The sequence below is a fragment of the Meriones unguiculatus genome, chromosome 1, assembly GCF_030254825.1.
Source record: "Meriones unguiculatus strain TT.TT164.6M chromosome 1, Bangor_MerUng_6.1, whole genome shotgun sequence".
NCBI lineage: Eukaryota > Metazoa > Chordata > Mammalia > Rodentia > Muridae > Meriones > Meriones unguiculatus.
This window is the reverse complement of record NC_083349.1, coordinates 24,732,654-24,752,506: the sequence shown is the minus strand read 5'-3', so window position 1 is coordinate 24,752,506 and position 19,853 is coordinate 24,732,654. Positions and strand designations below refer to the sequence as shown.

The following is a 19,853-nucleotide window of genomic DNA, read 5'->3' as shown; positions in this document are numbered from 1 at the left end:
ACTTGAGATAATTTGCCAGTCCCTATAAACTGTGTATAAACCTTCCGAAGTTGCCATTTTGGGTTGCAAACCTTGCATTTCAACACCATTCATCCGTACTATCAATTGGGGTCTGATTGTAAACCATCGTTTGCCGGAACGCATTGTTTTCCAGTACTCCCAAGTGCCCCTTTCTACTGGAGCGGCTTTACCTTTGAGGTAGGGAAAGAGGGACAGCTGAGCAATTCTACCCCCTGCGCTCATTTGCGTCTCCTTTTTAAACATATGCCGTGATTTCAATTTCTTCCTCGCGATCCCCATCTACAGTACCTGAATGCACACTAAAGCCTGAGAAGCCAATCCTCTTCTTCCCAAGCTCAGCCCTACTGTCCCTGAAGGCAAAGGACCACAAACATGGATGTCAATTTGTAACTTCCAACTCTTGCAGAGTTGGAAGTTACAAATTGAGGAAACAGTAACTGAGGCAGTTTGTGAGGCTGAATCACCTGGGCTACTTCTTCACTGTTATCTGGTCTTTTGCTCTGAAAAAACAAAAACTTTTAAAGGTATTTTTTTTTGCATCATGAGAACCAGGTAGTCAACAAGATTCATTTACTATGTGGAGACATTCAAGTCTCAGCTAGCAGACTAGCTGTGGGCCTGTGCTCCGTGGCAGCCAGAATCTACTGGCTCCTCTTCTTGCGGGTAGGGTAAGAGGTTTACCTGGTGCCAAATCCAAAGCGGTGATACCTTCAGTAGCATGTATCAAAGCCAAGATTCTTAGTTCTGGTTTTCCTGCCTGCCTGTTAGCTGCAGTGTTCTTTAGAAAAACTGTTTTATTTGGGGTGTTTAGGCCTCTACGTCCTTTCTACCAACCCCCCCAACACACACCTTATGGAAGACAGAGAAAAGGTTAGTGGGGAGAGGGGGCCAGACCTCTTTACTCCTCCCTCTAGTTAGGGTCAAGGGGTTCTTTTCGGGCTCTAGACCAATCGCCATCAGCAGACTCAGCCAGCAGTCTCCTCCACGCCACTGCGCCCCAAAGCGTTTCTCTCCATCTGCTCCAAACCGCCACAGCGTCTTTGGTCTCTCCAAAATGCTACATGCCACACACACCTCCTCTCTCTCTCGGCTCTCACATCCATACTCTCGGAATCCCAAACCACGGCCCTCTCTCGCCGCATGTGGAAGCCGTTACCAGCTGGTAAAGATCACGCCCTGCACGTGACAATTAACAGGCGTGGACAAACTATAGCCCAACTATAGTATAAAATGCCACACTTGGGATCAACACAGAAACATATTTACGTAACAGAGCTGAGCTTACAAAGAAACCAAGACGTCCATTACACAGCTCGCATCGTTTGCTGTGGAGCCTCCAGCCGACAGGCCCCCCATCCGTTTTCCGACGGCATGAGGTTACCTTGCAGGACCCTCTTGTGACGGCAATCCCCAGACCAACGCCTACCCTTGCCACAGCCGCAACAAAATGCTGGGAGCCCTTGTGCTCCGTGGCAGCCAGAATCCACTGGCTCCTCTTTGACGAGTAAGTGTACCGTATTCCTCAGAGTTAACTCACCTCCTCTTTTGAACTCTAAAGCATTTAACCTTACAGGTTTTTCTTGCAAATGGCCAAATTCACCTCAAGGAAAGCACCGGGCGTTTTGATTTCTGAAACTTCTAGCTACGGCTTGTCCTAGGATATTGGCATGATGCTCCTGAGAGCCAATATCGGTTGTTTTTCTTTTCCACTCATCCATCGGGGCTGCTCGTGCTTTCAGTGGTCTAAGTGCTCTCTTCTTTTCAGTATTTGCATTCTCATATGCCAGGAGTGGTACTATCACTTGTCTGGTCGCAGGGTCTGGGTGGCTCTATTTACAGCTGAACCCAATCTCTCTAAGAATTCAACGAAGGCTTCTGCAGGGCCCGTACGCCTTAGTAAATGAGGCGCGTGCTTTCCCACCTCGACATGAATGAGTGCATCACCGCCCACTAATTTTTTTTTTCTTTTTTTTTTTTTGCGTTGATGTACATATACTCACACAATTGAATTAGTTTTCTCTGGTGTTGGAAGATTAACCCAGAACCTCGTGGCACATGCTAAGCAGCCTATTTAATTGTAAAAATTAACATTATCCCTCACATCCTCGTTCCCACGATCCCTTCCTGCTGAGCTCCCCGAGCCCTCCTTGGGGGCTCCCGTTGGCGGGAGGTCCTCCTACGTGCCCGAGCTGAGGTCCTGTCATCTGACTCGAGTCAGCAAGTTGGAGCCTGCTCTGATGCTGGAGCTGGGCTGGTCTGTTCCAAGGCTGGGCTGTCGGACGGCACGACGCTCAGAGCCAGCTCATCTTGGCCTAGGATGCCATCTTGGTCTTCATCGGTTCTGGAGCCACTGGGCCCAAAGAATTTCACCATGGCACAGACCTGTGGCAGCTCTGAGAAGGTCTCCACTGCTAACAGCATGGCCAGGAGGCCCAGGAACAAGTAACCTGGGGGAAGAGGCAGTTAGTGCTCATGCTGCTCCCTACCCACTTCCCCGTCTGCTCACCCACCCTGGCGCTACTTGCAACTCTCAACATGGCCCCCACTGTCCTTCGGACTAAGCACCCATTTTGTGCCTTAGGGTAGGATCTCTCTGTGAGTTGTAGTCTCCCCGTGGTCTATGGGGGTCGAAGTCCAGGCCCCTGTACCCTTCACTTTTCTGGACTCACCAAGAAGGGCAAACTGCCCAAGGCGGTAAATGGCTGGGTGCAGGCCACGTCCCTGGCCAGGCAGCAAGTCCCCTAGGCCGATAGTGCTGAGTGAGCTGAAGCAGAAGTAGATGGCTTCTAGCAGGCCGCAGTTGCCCTGTGCAGCCCACAGCACCAGCGCTGGCAGCAACACGAAGACGCAGGCCACCAGGAGGCCCAGTCCTGCTACCTGGAGCAGAGCAGCCTGGGCTGGTGCCATCCGCCAGCGCATGGCCACCCAGGCACCTGGGCTACTAAACACAGGCAGCAGGCGCCCTCGCAGGACAGCCACAAGAGCTAGAGAGGCAGGCAGCCCGAGGGCCGAGTAGACCACGCAGAAGGCAGAAGGCCTTGCCGCCGGCGGATAGTGGGGCCATATGGCCGTAACCTGCTGCCCTGGAGTGGGAAGCCCTGGGGGGGTCACCTTCTCTCCATCACCTCCCACAGAAGGCTTCCCACACGAACGCTTCAGGCTGGGATCGTCTTCCACTGCGTGGTGGACTGGTCCCTTAACCTCACCCGGTTACTGTTGAGTTTTCTGGCTAATTCATCCTGAAGACATTCCCCTAGGCCTTCCCAGAGCTTACAGTCTGTCTTTCCAAGTCCCCCCCCCCTTTTCCTGGACTTCAGATGGAATCTAGGGAGCCTCCTGCAGTCTAGCCAAGTGCTCTACAGCTAAAGCGCCCCTGGCCTGACACCGGCGTCCTGGGGTTTATTAGCTCTTTTCTTAACCCATATTTCCAAATCCACGGGCAGTACTGTGCCATAGGCTTTCTTTCCCCAAACGTTCATCCTGTCTTTCTGTGCGCCGGATCTTGCGCTGGACTGAATCCAAATCTGCCCAGTTTTAGATTTAGGCCCAGATTTAGATGTAGATGTAGATTTAGGCCCTGGTTGACAGTGAGGGAGGCAGGCGAGAAAACAAGGCGTTCTGGAGAGAGGCAGCAAGCGAGAGAGATGGTGTTTAGAGCTGGAGGATCAGGAGCAAGCAAGGGAGAGGAGGAAGAGTGGGGCGTGCTGGGAGAACAGGACCAGCGGGGTCCACAGGTTGCAAACTCCAAAGCTCCCAGGAGTCAGATGTGAGGACCGTGTGTGCTGGCAGGCATGCGTGCTCCAGGCAGGCCCCATTCTGCCCCAGGCGATTGAAAAGAAGTTAGAAGTACGCATTTCGCTTCAAAAAGTATCTAGGCTACGTGCGGGACAACAACGCAAAAGCCCCCGGGACTTTGTTTCTCTGTGCCTGAGCACATCTGGTCTCCTAGTCGTGAACGTCAGTTAACCCTACCCATTTCTGCTCCCTGTTGGCCAGACTCTAGCACATCACTACTTACTTCCTCCCTTCCGCCCCCGCCCCTCAGAGGGAGGCTCTGAGCTGTGCTCCCTAGAGCATCTCAGCATCTCATCCCGGAGTGTCTCTCCAGGCCCTGTTGGGTTCTCTGCCTGGCTTCACACCTACGTGTTGATCTGGGCTTCTCTTCTGGATTCCGAGGGCGGGGCCTGGGGAGACCACGCCTCTCCTGGCAGCTTAAGTGGAGGCACCAGTTGGGGTGTGTCGCGTGGGGAGCCCTAGCTGTGACTTCAGGCCTTGGCTTGGCCTGGAGCTTTGGGGTGGGGGAAGGGCTGTCCTCTGGAGCTCTGGGGTCCTCCTCCTGGATGGCCTGATGGTGGTGGCGGCCTACCCGTGGTGGTGAGCATGCTGGCAGTGAACAGCAGAGCTGAGGGCAGATCCCAGTTGCTTGCCTCTGAGCCGTTGCCCAGGCTGGAGACTCCGTGGGCCTGCGCTCTCAGGACGGCACCTAGCAGCTCCTCCAGTGCCTCAGGTGCCAAGCAGGCCCTGTGCTCGGCCTGGAAGGTAGCCAGCTCAGCCCGGAGTTGGGCCTGGAGCTGGTGTGCCGGAGGGCCCTCCAGGGCTTGAAGCACCACTGCCCCAAGGCCCATGGCCAGCAGGTGGGCCACAACCAGGAGCGGGTATCGGGCCCAGGGCTTCAGACCCAGCATGGCACCGCGTGTGGGGCCGGTAAGAGCAGGCTAAGCCACTAAGACACCAGGGAGGGGCCCCGAAGGGCGTGGCTGGGAGGAGGTGCTGCGTGGGTAGGTGGCTGAGAGGCCGGGGTGAGTGTGAATGGAGGGAGGGGAGCTGGAGCACTCCCACTGTCTGGGGCGAGACATGGCAGCTGGGGCTCTGGGGGTGGGTGGCGAGAAGCCTCGGCAGGAAACCCCAGGCCTGGAGAGGACCTCATGCTTACGCGGTGGCGTGTTTCCTCAGTCACGTATATACCCCATTCTACTCATTCAGACACCAGGGAAGACGCAGACAAAGGTTTCTCCCTTCCTGGTGCTCACACAGCCAATCGGAGGACAAGCATCCCAGGAAAACTCTGAAGGAAGTAATGTTTCAGCCAGAGAACAAGATCCTCGTTACGGCTCTGGAAACAAGGTTCCGCTGTAAAGAGCACTTGCTGCTCTTCCAGAGGACCTGGGTTTGAATCCTGGCACCTACATGGCGGCTCACAGCTGCCTATAACTCCACCCAGGAGATCTGACACCTTCCTTTGGTTCTTCTAGTACCAGGCTCACTTGTGGTGAAGGCCAAACAATCATCTGTATAAAAAGGAAACTATAGGGCCAAGTGTGGTGGTTTATGCTCTCAATCCCTGCAGAGGCAGAGGGCGGATTTCTGTTGAGTCTGCATAGTGAGGTCCCAGTCAGAGCAGCAGGGTAAAACTGTCTCAAACCAAATAAACTTAGTCAGGCGCTGGTGGCGCTCCTTTAATCCCTGGGCCATGAGGCAGAGGCAGGTGGATCTCTGTGAGCTCAAGGCCCGGCCAGTCTACAAAGCCCAGCACAGCCAAGGCTACACAAGTCTCTCCCTTGAAAAACCAAGGGAGAGAGACTAACCATGAAGAAGGGGTTGAGGACACAGGCCTTTGAGGTCAAGTGGGCCAAAGGACCATCTAGAGGATTCTGTGGCATTCTGGGCGGGAGAGGGACTGTGGGATTCAGAGGGGAGTAGTTGGGGAGAGAACGAGGTAAGAGCACTATGGACAGGTGATGGTCAGGCTTCCTGCCCCAGCTCTTGCCGAGGACCTGCTGCTCTTGCCCCGGAATGGCTGCCTTGTGTAAATAGGAGGTCACTCATAAACCACAGAAGGATGTTGGTCTAAGGCATTGGTCTTTGTTTTTTTTTCCAGGCAGGGTTTCTCCAGATGTTTCCCAGAGGGCTGTGGGCGTGAGATCCCACCTGTGGTGGGGACAGCAAGGACTGGAAGGGATCCCTACCGATGACCTTGCAGCTGGGCCCAGCAGAGGGCAGGGACACCCAGCATCAGGGGGCCTCAGGGCAAGCCATCTCTCAAATGGTAGAAATGGTTGGTTCAAGTGAAAATGTGGAGCGGGGGACTAAGAGATCAGCGCTTAAGAGCTCTAGCCACTCTTCCAGTAGGCCGAGTTCAATTCCCAGCAGCTACATGGTGGCTCACAACCATCTATAATAAAATTCGATGCTCTCTTCTGGCATGCAGGCTCTAGAGGCAGATAGAGTGCTCATATGTAAAATAAATCAATCTTTTTTTAAAATATGGTGTGGACAAAGCCTGGCAATGGTGAGAAGGTGGCTGAGCTCAGTATTTGCACGTAGTGCTGGCGAGGCTGAGACGGGCCCTTAATGGCCACCGGGACGGCGGGCTCGTCCTAGCGGTGTGGTACAAGGCGTTCTAGCGCCTGTCTCAGGCTAGTCACCTGCCATTGTTTTAGGGGCACAGGGACAAGGGTGCTAGATTACCTCCAAGGAAGGCGACAGACTCCATGTGGGAGACAGCTTACGAGTTTATTTGGCTTCATTGGCTCCCCAGGCCAAGGCCCAACCTTGGCCGGGGCAGTAGAAAGGCACCCAGAGAGCCCCAGCTCCAATAACCTCCAGGGTAGGGGGTCCAGGAACTAGGCCTCGGAGACAGAGGCCACAGTAACAAGACGTGGTCAAAAGTGCTGGTGACGCCTGAGGTCGGCCCCTCGCCCCTGGACCTCCCCCCCTCCCTGCACCGCTCCTGGGGGCAATTCCCTGAGACAGGCTCTGGTCCTCCTAACCAGTTAGGTACAGTGTCGGGCCCCAGCGGGGCAGGTTAAGTCAGGGCACCTACGGGTTGTAGGCGTGTGGGGTGTGGCCCCCATCCAGTGTGAAGGCTTCCTGTGCAGTGTAGTGTTCCTGGCCCCCAAGGGCGTGGGTTCCCTGGGGGAACCAAGGCCGCCCCGGAGGCCTGCCTGGCTCCTCTTCCAGTGTATGCTATGCCTTCTCTAAGGCAGCTGGAGCGTGGGGGTGTGGCCGGGCCCGCTCAGGGCCCTGCTTCTGGTGCCCATGGGGCCTGAGCACCCATGTCTTTGGTCTGCGTCCTGCAGTCCTGGGAGCCTCCCCGGAAGGGGTTGGCAGGCGGGGAGTCCCAGAAGGGATCTGAGTCTGGGAACAAGGTCCAAGGTGCCCGTCGGGGCACAGGCTGTGGAGAGGGCAGGGGTGAAGGCCGTGGCCCAGCTGACACGAAGCTCCATGGGTCAATACGGCTACGGAGTGGTGAGGGCCGAGGTCTGCTGATGAGGCCCAAGGGGGGTGAGCGAGGGGTTCCAGGGGTGCCAGGAGCAGAGCGTGATATTCCTGGTGGGGGCGAAACAGTTCTTCCTGGTGGGCATAAAAGGGGTACATGGTTAGGCCGCTGCTGATTCCCAGGTGTCCCCTGGAGGACCTGCCCTGCTCCGGCCTAAGCCCCTAGCAACAGTCAGCTATGTGAGTGAGTAACTCCTGGGTTCTAATCTAAGGCCTCTTTCTTTCTCTTTCTTTCTTTCTTTCTTTCTTTCTTTCTTTCTTTCTTTCTTTCTTTCTTTCTTTTTCTTTCTCCTCTTTCTTTTTATTGTTATTTTGTTTTTTTTGAGACAGGGTTTCCCTGTGTAGTCAGCTGTCTTGGACTCACTTTGTAGACCAGGCTGGCCTCAAACTCACAGAGATCTGCCTGCCTCTGCCTCCCTGAGTGCTGGGATCACAGGTGTGCGCCACCATGCCCAGCTTGGTTCTGAGGTTCTTTATGCTCCATCACGTGTCTATTTTAGCTGTCCTAGATCCATCTGGGCTTGGCGACTTACTGGCTGTGGGAACCCTGAACCTGTGCATCTCTATTCCTTACATTTCCTCATCTAAGCTGGCGAGACGGCCTAGCAGTTAAGGGTGCTTGCTGCCAAGACTAACCTTGGTTTACACCCTGGGGCCCTGGTGGTAGAAGGAGGGAGGTGACCCCTGAAAGCTGTCCATATTTGGACTGTGGCATGCGTGCCTCCCCAATAAGTAAATAAATATAAAAATAAACTAACTTCCTCGTCTAGCCTGGCATGGTGGAACATGCCTGGCATCTCAGAACTTGGGAGGCAGACCAGGAGTTGAGGCCAGCCTGGGCTACATAGGGAGACCCTGCTTCAAACAATCAAACAAAAATACTTCATCTAAAAATGGGGCATTAGCTTGGTGGTGGTAATCCCAGAATTTAGGAGACAGAGGTAGGTGGATCACTGTGAGTTTGAGGCCAGCCTGGTCAACAAGGCAAGTTCAGGACAGCCAAGGCTACACAGGAAAACCCTGTCTCAAAAATAAAACAAAACAAAATAAAAACTGGGCTTAAGAATGCTTCATACACAGATTGTAATTCTATGCAATAGCCTCTCTACAGAATGGCTATAGTACTTGGCCCAATTGATCAGTAGGAGTCTGTCACCATTAGGCAATTTCTACTACTTTCTCAGAACCTCGGGCTCTAGCAGTGGCCCCCAAGTCTGGGTACCCAGCAGCTGTCTGTTGTCCTCTGAGTTCCTACCCATTCCTCCCTTCTCTACCTCCTCATCAGTCTTAGGGTCACTCACCACGTGTCTCTTCCCGACGAGGGCTCTTGGCTGAGGGCTGGCCAGATGGAACACCTAGGTCCAGCAATAAGGGCGCAGGGGTGTGTGGGCCGCGGGCATCCGACGTGGGTGAGAGGCGGATGAGAGGGGTGGAGGGCAGCTCAGCCGGGCAGGGTGCGGACATCTGTGCAGGGGGTGGTGCTGGCGGGGGCTCCCCGCGCTCGCGGCTCAGGCCTCCTGGAGGCTGCAGGTCACGGCCGAGGCCTAGGGAAGCCAGCAGCGCAGTGCCCCGCAGCAGTGCGCGCTGGATCAGTTTGGGCGTCCCGGAGCTGCTGCCCCGCTCTGTGGGCCCAGACCGCCGTGGCTCCTCTGGCTCAGGGCTAGGCCGCGGAGGGTTACCTGTGGGCAGCGGAGGCACAGGTTAGACTGGAGCTAGGATGCCTGCCAGGTGAGCACCCTGGGCGGCCCTGGAACAAGAACGGAGCGCTACTCCCCACGGCCGTCCTCTCAGCTCTCTCTGCAGTGCAGCTCTTCCGGGTCATACACATTCCGCCAAAGGGAAGGGGTCTGGGGACAACTACAGGAGCAAAGCCTGGCAGCAGGCGTTGTGGAAAGCTTCTCCAAGCGGAACAGCCCACTTCATCAGAGCAGCTGTAGCTTCTTGCAAGAGACCCCCTTCCCCAATCAGGCTTGTGGTCCTCAGGACCACAGGAGGGGTCTGGGAGGGTCGCCGGGACTTCACCTGACAGTCTTAGGTGTTTCTCCTGTACCTTCCAGCCGTCAGTCTTGACATTCCTTCACTCTGCATTATCAAGCCCCTTTCTGGTCTAACCCCTTCTGCCTTTCCTGCCTTGTGCTGGCCACCTAGCTGACTTGCCGGGAGACCTAGGTTGGCTGGAGAAAGACAAGGCTGAGGTGAGCTTCAGGACTTAGCTCCGAACTCTGTTGGTCCTGGAGGTTTGTTTTTTTAGTAATTTATGTGTATGAATATTTTTTGCCTGCATGCTTGGTACTTGCAGAGGCCAGAAGAGGGCAATGGATCTCCTAGAACAAATTAATAAAAATGTAAAAATATTCAGAAGGAAGTAAGAGCGGAGACTGCAGCCCAGGACAGAGAGTGGAAGCTCCTCAAGTCAGGTCTGAGGTCCCTGAAGTTAAGTGACTTATCCAAGGTAACGCCTAGAATTTAAGTTCCCGCTAAGCTCCTTGAATGTCAGAGTTAGCAACCATGCTACTTAGAACTCAGCAGGATAGGTCTGACCTAGGGATGAAGGTGAACTTGCTTCCACGAGGCTTTGGGTTGGTGAGAGGCTCCTGGCAATACCCTTTAGGCAGTTTTCTGTCAGTGCAGCTGACTGTAGGCTGCCAAAGAACAACTCACCGTGGCCAGGTTCCCCGGGGCCAGAGCCTCTGTCTAGGGATGGAGTGAGTGATGCCTAGTGCCTAAGCATGAGATGCTCTGCGTGTGAGTTCTTGATCCTCGGCCAGCTTCCTGCCTGTAGGTACCTAGAAGGTCGAGGTCATCTACAGTGCACGAAGGCCTGGCCGGCAGCAAGCGAACACGCTTGGGCTAAGGAATCCCATGCTTGGTCAACAACTAGACTGGGCTGTGGCGCCTCAAGCAGACGGAGCAGCTGCAGAGGCGTGGGATCTAAGTCTCGTGTACCTTCTTCTGAGACATCAGGGAAGGCCTGGCCAGGGCCTGGCAGGACACGGCCAAAGGACTGATCTGATCTACACCTGGTTCACAGGCCAGCGAATTCTCCTTTGGTCCTTCTGGCCTGGTCCATTCTAGAACAAACAAATGCAATACCCATGGTCTTCCAGTGTTCAGCTCGACCCTCATACAACAGCCAACTGCAACTGGTGGAGCAAAAGGCATGGGGGCTGGAAAGATGGCTCAGTGGTTAAGAACACTGGCTGCTCTTCCAGAGGACCTGAGTTCAGTTCCCAGCACTGGCATGGTGGCTCTCAGGCATCTATACCTTTAGTTGCAGGGTATCTGATGCCCTCTTCAGGTATCACAGACAATACATGCACACTGTTTAAACACACATTCAGGCAAAACATACATTCATATAAAATAATAAAATGGTAATTAAAAAAAAATTCTTAGCAGAGGGAAGCTCAAGGGGCTGCCTCTGGAGTCAGATCAATGGACTACACCCCCATTCTGCCGGTGCCCTATAGTAAACCACAACTCCTCTGTACCCGTTTTCTCCTCTGTAAAAGAAAGCCAATGACGTTATCTACCCGGCAGGTAGAAGACAACGAATATTGCTGTTCTTATTACAGAAACAGGTAGATGGAGGTGATGGCTACGTGTGTGGGTGCTGAGTGGACACAGCTAAGCAGTTCGGTGAACGGGGCTCTGGCCTGAAAGTCATTAAAGTAGGGTCTAGGGCAGTGGTCCTCAACCTTCCTAATGCTGACACTCTTAATACAATTCCTCGCGTTGTGGTGTCCCCAACCATGGAATTATTTTCATTGCTACTCCATAACTGTCACTTTGCTACTGTCATGAATCACAATGTAAATACCTGTTTTTGGACGGTCTAAGGCAACCCCTGAGAAAGGTTGTTCATTCCCAAAGGGGTTGTGACCCACAGGCTAAGAACTGCTGGTTCAGGGTCTAAGTTCTGCAGTATGCAGCAGGTAGGGCTGGGACCCCTGAGGTTGGCATAAGGTCCCATGGACCAATCACAACTTTCCTGGCTCTGCAGAGTCTGGGCAGTGGAAGGCTCCACCTCTTCTTCTGGGCACCAAATGGAAGAAAGCACTCCCTGCTTGTCCCTTCCAGGCCAGACCTGGTGACCTAGGCTCTAGGCCTGCTTCTGTGCTGCCCCAGCTTTAGCTTCCAAGTCTTGAGATCTCAAGGCAGGAATCCATCTCTGCCCGCTGGCTTCTCAAAGTCTACCCTAATGCCCACAGGAAGAATTCAGCAAGGTCAGAGGGGAGACAATTACTGACCGTTGAGTGTTGGGGGAGTAGAAGGAGATCCTAACGGGGACGAGTCATCTGAATCCAGGTACCACGTGGCTTCATCCATGCGGGACCTTCTCCTGGAGAGGGAGGGGCGGGGAAGGCACTCTGTGAGCCTTAGGGCTCTAAGGAAGAGTAAACACTAGGCTTGGGGGACACTGGGCCACTTACCTCCCGTTCTGGGCCTCCCCAGGTTTGGGGGAACTGGGACCCCAGGCCCAGCAGGCACGCCTCTCTCCATTGCTTGACTCTTCCAGACGTCTGGGTGACTGGCGCCCCCAAGTCTGTCCTGATTCGGTAGGTTCCACTGTAAGGGAACACCGTGGGTCTGAGTCCACCGCTGTCCTGCTGTGCCACACCAGCCAGGATGGGTGGTGTGGGGTGGGCGCTGGTGGGCTGGGTGGGACTAGATCCTGAGCCAGCGTGAGGCTGAGTTTGAACATCTGCTCTACCACTGATTAGCTGTGTGGCAAATCACCCTTTCACTGTTCTCACCTACACTTAGTAGTCCACTCTCCAGTGAGTTAATACTTGCAAAGCACTCAGGAAAATAAGGACTATATGAACCACGTGTGGTGGCACAGGCCTTTACTCCTGGCACTCAGGTGGATCTCTGAGTTTCAACTGAAGCTAGCCAAGGCTACAAAGCTGAGACCCTGTCTCAAAAACAAAACAAAACAAAAAACCCAAACCATGACATTATATAATGACTCGATTGGGTAAAAAAGGAAAGTGTTTTTGGAGGGAACTTAAAGGTAAAAGTCTAGATGAAGAGAAGGGAAGCCTGGGGTCAGAGGAACAGGGTACAGCGAGGGGAGGCAGATACACTTCCAGACATCAGAGAAAGTTTTAGGAACTGTGGGGAAGGTAGGGCAGACCAAGGTTCTCACACTGGATGGCTCGGAAGCGAGGGAAGGTGGGCGAGTCCCCAGCCCCAACCTCGAAGACGTTTCTCCTCCGGTCGAGGCCAGGAGAGGCCTGCACGGTGATGCGGTGTTTAAAATCTGGGGTTTGGAAGGGAAAGCGCAGGTGAAGAGGAAGCACTCAAGCACTCAAAACCGCAGGGCTCCTGGGAGGCGCCCAGGCCTCTCCAGCAGTGGCAACAATGGCTACGTGCTTGGATATGCTTCACTGCATTCCAACCTTGAGGAATGCTAGGAAGTGAAGAGCGCCCAGCGGTTTGGGCCCCATCACCAGGACAAGCTGGTAGAGAAATGTTTACCGTGCCGGCCCCACCCTCTAGTCCTCGGAACTTTCAGGAGCTTAGCTGGACATGCAAATATTCCCGTCAGGATCCGCCCACAGACAGAAAAAAAAAACAAAAAGAACAGAAAAACCCCCAAGTAAACCCCTCCCTAGTCCAGCGGGTCAAGGCGCCGAAGCCCCAAACAGCCGTCAGACCCGCCTGGCCACACCCCCCGGCGCCCACAGCCAATAGCAGAGCGGCGCCTCGGAGCCCCGCCCCTTACCCAGGGGCATGCTGATGCGCTCTCCGCCGTCGCGGGCCCTGAGCTTGCTCCGCTTGAAGGTGCCGCGGCGGCGCCGCACGTGCGGCCGCTCTCGGTCCACCTGCTGCAGCAGCAGCGTCAGCTCGCGCTCGAACACCTCCAGCTCCCACTGCGCCAGCAGGTGCTCGCGCCTTCGCAGCTGCTCTGCCTGGGACCGCTGCTCGCGGGCCGCGCGCGTCAGCTCCTCCTCGCGGCTCAGTAGTTCCTACGCTCGGGACGTGGAAGGAGGTCGAGTCAGCCAGGCACTGGCGGCCCCTCCCCTCCGCCTCGGTTCTCCGCCCCATCTTGCGCCCCTCCCCTCCATTCTTCCCACCTTTTCCTTAGCCCTCAGTTCGTCAAAGAGGCCCTGAATCTCGCGTTTCCAGCCCTCCTGCATGGAATGGAAGGAGTCCCGCGGCATCTCCCGCAGGACCTGCGCCTCCAGCGCTTCCAACTGCTGCAGGATGGAGGCGAAGTCGGGCCTGCGGTGGGGGTCCTGTGCCCAGCAGTCTAGCGGGGCAGGATAAGAAGAGTGTGGGTATGTGTCTGGGGTCAGGGAGTTCTGCCCCCACCTGCTCAGCCTGTCCTCTTACCGGCCATGAGTTGTGCGAAGGGCTCAGGGCAGGTGGATGGGATGGGCAGTGTTAGCTTGTTGACAGCCACACCGTAGGCTACGGCGAGACAGTCGATACCGCGGTAGGGCACCTCCCCGGTCAGCAGCTCCCACAGCAGCACCCCGAAGCTGTGGGGGAGATGGGATTTGTGTTTTCTTCACTCCAAAGCTAGGAGCAATTAATGGTATGGTTTGGGGTCCCGGCTTCAGCTGGCCTGGCCGCCCCTGGCCTTAAGCACCCGTTCTCACCCTCTGCAGCCCCAGGCGGTCCAGTCCCAACCCAGGTTGTACCTCCAGACGTCACTGCCCTTTGAGAAGGTGGAGGCCTTGATAACCTCAGGGGCCATCCAAGCATAGGTCCCTGCAGCACTCATTTGTGTGGTTTTGTGCCACTCGCGAGCGAGGCCGAAGTCAGTAATCTTTAGGGTCTTATGCTCCATGTCATCACCCTCAATGGGCTGCAGCAGCAGAACTGGGGAAGAAATGAAGCAGGATTGTGGGTGTGGAGAATGGGGCTAGAGGAAGAGCACGGAGCAGACGCAGCTGACAGACATCCTGGCCAGGTGCTGAGTATGCAGAGGTGGCTGGTGAGGATCTTGCCTTGAAAATTCACAACTGGGGTGAGGCCTAACTCAACAACTGTGGGACAAACTTACTGGCAAGAAGATTTCAAAGTTGCTACCTCTCCTCCTCTGAGTACTGGAAGCCAAACTGTTACACTTCCTTCTAACTAAAACAAACAAACCAAACTAAATCAAATGACACAAACAAAACCAAGAATTACTGTCATTGTACAGATGAGAAAACAGGGAAATGACCAAGTAGATATCCCGTTCAGCCTATGGCTCTTAGACCAATGCTCCAGCTTCCTGCTAACACTGAATGAAATAAAACTTCAGTGTAGTAGGTTCTCAGCGTTGATGGCTCTGCTTTCAAGAGCAATCTGAGCCCTGCATGGTGGCACATGCCTTTAATCCCAATACTCAGGGAGGCAGGTGGGTCTGAGTTTGAGACCATCCTGGTCTACACATTAAGTTCCAGGACAGCCAAGGCTACCCAGAAAAACCCTGTCTTGAAAAACAGCACGTGAGAGAAACAGAGACAGAGACACAGAGATATTGAAAGCTGTGTCTTGCCACCTTGCTGAGGCAGTACTGTGAATCAGAACTTAGGCTGGGGCATGGGAACATTGAAGCATTGAAGGCCTCTACAGCACTGACTATCACAGCTTGCCACAGCAGAAGACTCCAGAAGATGTCTGCAAAGGGAGCTGGGTTTTGAACACGTGGCAGGCACAGCCTCCAGCCCTCCTGCACAGGATGGCAGTCAGGGCTGTAATGGGGCAGGATAGGGACTGAGACTGGGGGGGAGGCAGGATAGGGACTGAGACGGGGGGGGGGGGGGGCGGGGGCGGCTGTTCTTGGAGGTGTCAGACCAGATTTTCATCTTTGAAGGCCTTTAATCAGAATTCCTGTTTCTGTTGCAGGCAAAGCCCTGAAGTTTCATGGTGATTTGACATAACTGCCCAACCCCTCCCCATATTGTCCATTCCCAGGGCCCCTTCTGCTTGACTGTTTCCTTGAGGTCCCCTCCCACTCTCAGCTGCTTCGATTCTGGCACTCTTCAGAGCTCAGACTCTCTCAATCACCCCTAGGCTGCCTCCATCTCTTCCAGGTACCAGCCCCCCTTCCAGATGGCACCTTTTAAACTCAGAACCCTAGGCAGGCCAGCAGCAAGATGCTCTACTTAGTATCCATATGCCCTGCATGGCTTTTATGCCCCCATGCCCGGCAGACTTTCAGTTTCTCCTAGTTCACAGAACAGTCCTGAAGTCTACCTGCTCCTCTCTTCTGGACCAGGATCGAGTCTGGCACCAATGAAGCCGAGGAAGATCATGGATGCACCTTACGGGGTTGTCAAGGAGTCTTAGGTCAGTTCAGACGTTAAAAAGCCTTTAACCTGGGGCCCGACTGTGGCAGAACTGCTGAGGGTGTCACTGCTTAGAGATCCTGTGCCACGGCTGTCACAGCCCACTGTTCCTCTCCACCCTCACTCCTTCTGTCCTCCAGCCCCAGGTCAGGCTGCTGAAGGTAGTGGGGACCCAGTGTTATGCCTGTGCAAGCTCATCTCAGGAGGAACCGCAACAGGCTGGGGTAGGATGGAGAGATGGCACAGGCTCGCTCTGGAGCCAGGACCCCTCCACTGAAGACCTCCTCCTGCCTCTGACCTGGTCTCTAGCCGCCTGTGTGGGTGCCCACAGACGGATGATGCACTCTGCACCATTTTCTCAGGCCTTGAATTCCTCACAACCTGAGTTAGGATGCTTGGTGGGAACCTTGGGCGTAGGAGATCAGGGGCCACCCCAGGAGGCTAGAAAGCCCAAGCCTTGGGGCAAGCCCCTCATGGTCACCTCCTTACCACCCCCCCCCCCCGCCTTTGTCAGGCTAGGGAGTAGCCTGGCCAGCTCACACGTCTTCCGCTTCCCTCTCACGGTCCCTACTTCTCCTTTCTAGGAGGCCTGGGCCAACTCGGGGGGGGGGGTTCTTTGGGGGCGAATTGGGGGAGGTCAGGTCCAGGCCGGCTGGCTGGTCAGTCCTGTGACTCGTGGGCCTGGAGAATTCCCCCTTCTCTCCCAGCCAGGCTTCCTCACAAGGCCCCCATTGTCCAGGAAAATCATGCCATTGTTTCCTGCCTGAGCCCCCCCCCAAGCCCAGGGACTCCCCCCACCCCAATCCCACAGACAGCAACTTGGGCCTAGGAGCGGGTCTGTGAAGTTGGATGCCAGGCTCAGAGGCTGAGCGCACCTTGCTTGCCCTTCATTACCACCCAGACTCTGAGAGGAAAGCAGGGAAACTAGGGCGAGGGTGGGGGTGGGGGGCAATCCCTGGCTCCTTCCTCTCCCCAAACCCCTCCACCCCCAGCTCTTTCCTTCCCTGCAGGCAGCTGGGCTAGGGAGGGAACAGGGGCTGGAGCTGGGGCAGGAAGCCAGCCCAGGGGCAGCAGGAAACACAGGAAGCGGTGTGGAGGGTGGGGAGCAGGGGCCTGGACTATTGTTCCATTTTTTTCTGGAAAGAGAACGGAGGAAAAACAGAAGACAGGGGCTCCCACCCCCTGAGCCTTCGGGGAATCCCCCTCAAGCTAGTGCAGGGAGTGAGGGGGGTCCCTAGAGGGCTAGGGCCCACTCATCTCTATGGATGATGGGAGGCGCTCAACTCTGGCAAGAAACTGGATCTCACTGTTTCTGCTGCTGTTTGTCTCCAGCCCCTGCTTTACAGTAAGCCAAGGCCAAGAGGCTCCAAATGTCTGTACTGATCCCCTCTAGGACTCTCCATGCTGTCCTTCTCCAGTCATCCCACCAAGCAGAGCTCCCACTGTTTCCTACTGTCCTCTGCCTGTGGCCCCTGCTCCAGCAGACCCAGGTCCTGGTGCCCCCACATTGCTGGATTCTGCCTCTGAGCCTGCACTGTGGTCAGGCCCTGCCCAGACACCCAACCAAGTACCTCACTAAATGCTGGCTGTTTTGGACTGGCTTGAAACCTGCCCACTTAAGGAAGCCGTCTGAACCTGTCACTAACTTGTCTTTGGCCTATGATAGGCAGTGGATGGGAGTCTGAGACAGAGATGGAATCTCTCTTCGCTAGGCACTGTCAGCCCTACCGCCTGATACCCTCTTGGCCATCCTGCCAGAAAACATCACTGGCTGAGGATCCACGGCCTGCTGGGTATCCTGGGTCAGGACTTTTGAAGGTCCTTCTGCTGCCTTGGCCTCCTCCTCACTCCAGTTGTAGGGAGGCTGAAATTGAGGTCCTGTGCTGAAGTGTAATAAGCTGGTGATCGTGTAGTGAGGGAAGAGTAGGCTGAACCAGCCTGGATCTCAAGCAGGGAGGAGGGCCTTCCCTTCCGAGATCTGTCCTGAAGGAGCTGCCGAAGGGAGGGGAGAGCAGCGACACCATGTTTATGAATTTCAGGGAAGGGGCAGGCTGGCAGCAGCGACCTCCCGGGGTGACCATGGTTAGGATGCTGATGGTCGACCTGAGAGAACCTAGTTGTTTTTGTTTTCGTTTTAAACTTGTCCAAACTGTGGACAAGTTTGCGGGCTGGGAGCAAGGGCTTCTAGGACAGGGTTCTGGGGTTCCTGTTTTGGGGTCACCGAGAGGCCACGGGTATCCCCTGGATAGTTAACACTCCTCTCAGGAAGGAGCTCATGACTCTGCTTCTCCGCAGTGAGGCAGCTGAGTTGGATGTGTGCACCCGGGCCTTGGCCGAGCAAGGCCTCTGACCACCCCGCCTCCCCGCGCAGACCCCTGGAAACTCACTGTTGTTGGACTTGAGGTCTCGGTGGATCACAGGCACCAGGGCCTCACAGTGCAGGTAGTGCATCCCGCGGGCAATCTGCACAGCCCAGTTGACCAGCACGTGGGGAGGCACCCGACGGCCAGCCAGGGCCCGGCTGAGAGGCCCGCCGGCTGCGTACTCCATCACCAGGCACAGGTTTGGCTCCTCCAGGCACACGGCTTTGAGGGCAATGATGTTGGGATGTGCCAGCATGGCAAAAAGGCGGGCCTCCTGCCGAACACTCTCAGCTGTTACGCTGATGTCTTCATCGGGGTCCTGGCGAGCTGCCTTCACGGCCACCAGCTCCCCTCGCCAGCTGCCACGGTAGACCTTGCCGAAGCCGCCGATGCCAATCACCTCCTCCAGTCGCAGCTCCTGGAAGCTGGCCACCTCACAGGGCGGTGGGCCTCCGCCCCGAGATACATAGTTGGATGGAAAGATGCCCACCTGGCCACCCACCTGGCCCGCCCACCAGCCCTCATCTCCTGAGATGGCTGCATCCCGGGACAGCACTTCCACTCGGTCGCCCTTCCTCAGGGCCAGCTCGTCCTGCCCATTGGGCTCATAGTCGAACAGGGCTGTCCAAACAGGATTGGCATAAGCTGCTGCTGCCTTCGGGGACCCCTCCGGCCGGACTCCACCACTACCCCCACCGCCCCCACCGCCACTGCCGTTCCATGACCCCAGCGGGCTCTTGAGGAAGAGGTTCTTCAAGGGCTCCATGGCTGTGGGCCAGCGTTGGAATGTGTGGGGGACCTTCTTCGGGTGCCCGTGGTCTCCACCCCCGCCGGCTTCTGAGGCCCTAGCGCCGGAACCTGGGCATCCGGGCCTTGGCCGTCAGCCCCAGACCCACGCCTCTCTGGGGAGCCAGGAGTGTCGCCTCCCGGCCCCCCGCATCTCCGGCTTCTGGAGGAGGGCACCGAGGGCAGTGTGGTCAGGCTGGAGGGGTGGGGCCCCCTGGCCTCCGGCGCCTCACCATGGCTGAAGTGGAGCGGCAGAGTCCCTCGGTCCCTAAGTAGTCCTGGGAACCTGGTTCCAGCGCCCGCCTACCGTAAGGTGGGGCTTGCCAGGGTCAGCGCCAGGACTCCGGGTGCGTCTTCAGGCACAAGAAGTGAAGAGAAGGTCCTCGGTTGAGACGAAGCTTTCATCGGGGTAGTGCCTTTGGCCCCGACAGCTCCGACCCGTTCCCTTCTTCCTCCTCCCTTTGTACTTTGGCCCCGGGGGCGGGAGGCAGAGGTGGAGGGTGGAGTTTCACTTTTTTCCGCTCTTCTCCCTCCTGCAGGAAACAGCATCAGATGACGCGGGCGGGTTGCACCGCTCCCCTCCCGGAGGCTCCCGGCGGCTGGGCCCGGGAGTTCCCGGGGAGGTTGGCCAAGAGAGGTAGAAGGCGGGCAAGGTAGTCCCAAGCGCCCTCCCCCACCCCCATCACAGCTCTCAGAAGAAAAGCCTTTAAGTTAGGTGCTCCACTGCTCAGGGTCGAGGTGGGTCTCTGCAAAGAGAGACAGAATCCTTGTGTCTGAATGATCATCGGCAAAGTCGCCCTTGGGATTGGCCCCAAATCCAAGCCTTGTCTACGAAGTTGCGAAATTCTTTAAGCTTCATTCTTTTTCATCTATTAAATTAACAAGATACTCTACTTTTAGGGGCGGGGGGGATAGGGAAGATTGGAACTTCAGAACTGGCTTACATCTCAGGCTCTTGGAACCATTCACAGTCCTCTTCCTCTCATCTGAGAGACGGCCCACCTTTTCGTGTCCTTTCCCCGAGAGGCAGAAACCTGAAACTGGTGTCCAGAACTCAGCCCCAGGACTGGATTCAGAAGAGAAGAGCCTTCCACAACCTCTTCCTTGGTTGGGT

The 19,853-nt window shown here is 55.8% G+C and overlaps 2 protein-coding genes across 3 annotated transcripts; both read right to left on the bottom strand.

Moving 5' to 3' along the window:
- Positions 1 to 2,075: 2,075 nt before the first annotated feature.
- On the bottom strand, positions 2,076 to 4,731 carry Kcnk7 (potassium two pore domain channel subfamily K member 7). Its single transcript, XM_021638484.2, is given in 5 exon segments — positions 2,076 to 2,265; positions 2,267 to 2,468; positions 2,691 to 3,057; positions 3,059 to 3,096; positions 4,388 to 4,731. Coding segments are annotated over 5 exon segments (1,080 nt in total). The 5' UTR covers positions 4,707 to 4,731; the 3' UTR covers positions 2,076 to 2,111.
- A 1,784-nt stretch (positions 4,732 to 6,515) lies between these two features.
- Map3k11 (mitogen-activated protein kinase kinase kinase 11) lies at positions 6,516 to 19,851 on the bottom strand. 2 transcript variants are annotated; one of them, XM_021638360.2, is made up of 11 exons: positions 19,684 to 19,851; positions 17,978 to 19,272; positions 13,953 to 14,133; positions 13,642 to 13,790; positions 13,383 to 13,558; positions 13,031 to 13,274; positions 12,452 to 12,565; positions 11,733 to 11,868; positions 11,550 to 11,641; positions 8,601 to 8,978; positions 6,516 to 7,374 (listed from the first exon to the last, which is right to left on the bottom strand). In XM_021638360.2, the coding sequence occupies exons 2-11, from the start codon at positions 18,717 to 18,719 to the stop codon at positions 7,037 to 7,039; spliced, it is 2,550 nt and encodes an 849-aa protein (XP_021494035.1). In that variant the 5' UTR covers positions 18,720 to 19,272; positions 19,684 to 19,851; the 3' UTR covers positions 6,516 to 7,036. The 2 variants fall into 2 exon arrangements, with proteins under 2 accessions (XP_021494035.1, XP_021494037.1); XM_021638362.2 differs by lacking the exons at positions 6,516 to 7,374; positions 19,684 to 19,851 and adding an exon at positions 10,246 to 10,370 and having other exon boundaries at positions 8,810 to 8,978; positions 17,978 to 19,215.
- Between the last annotated feature and the right edge of the window lie 2 nt (positions 19,852 to 19,853).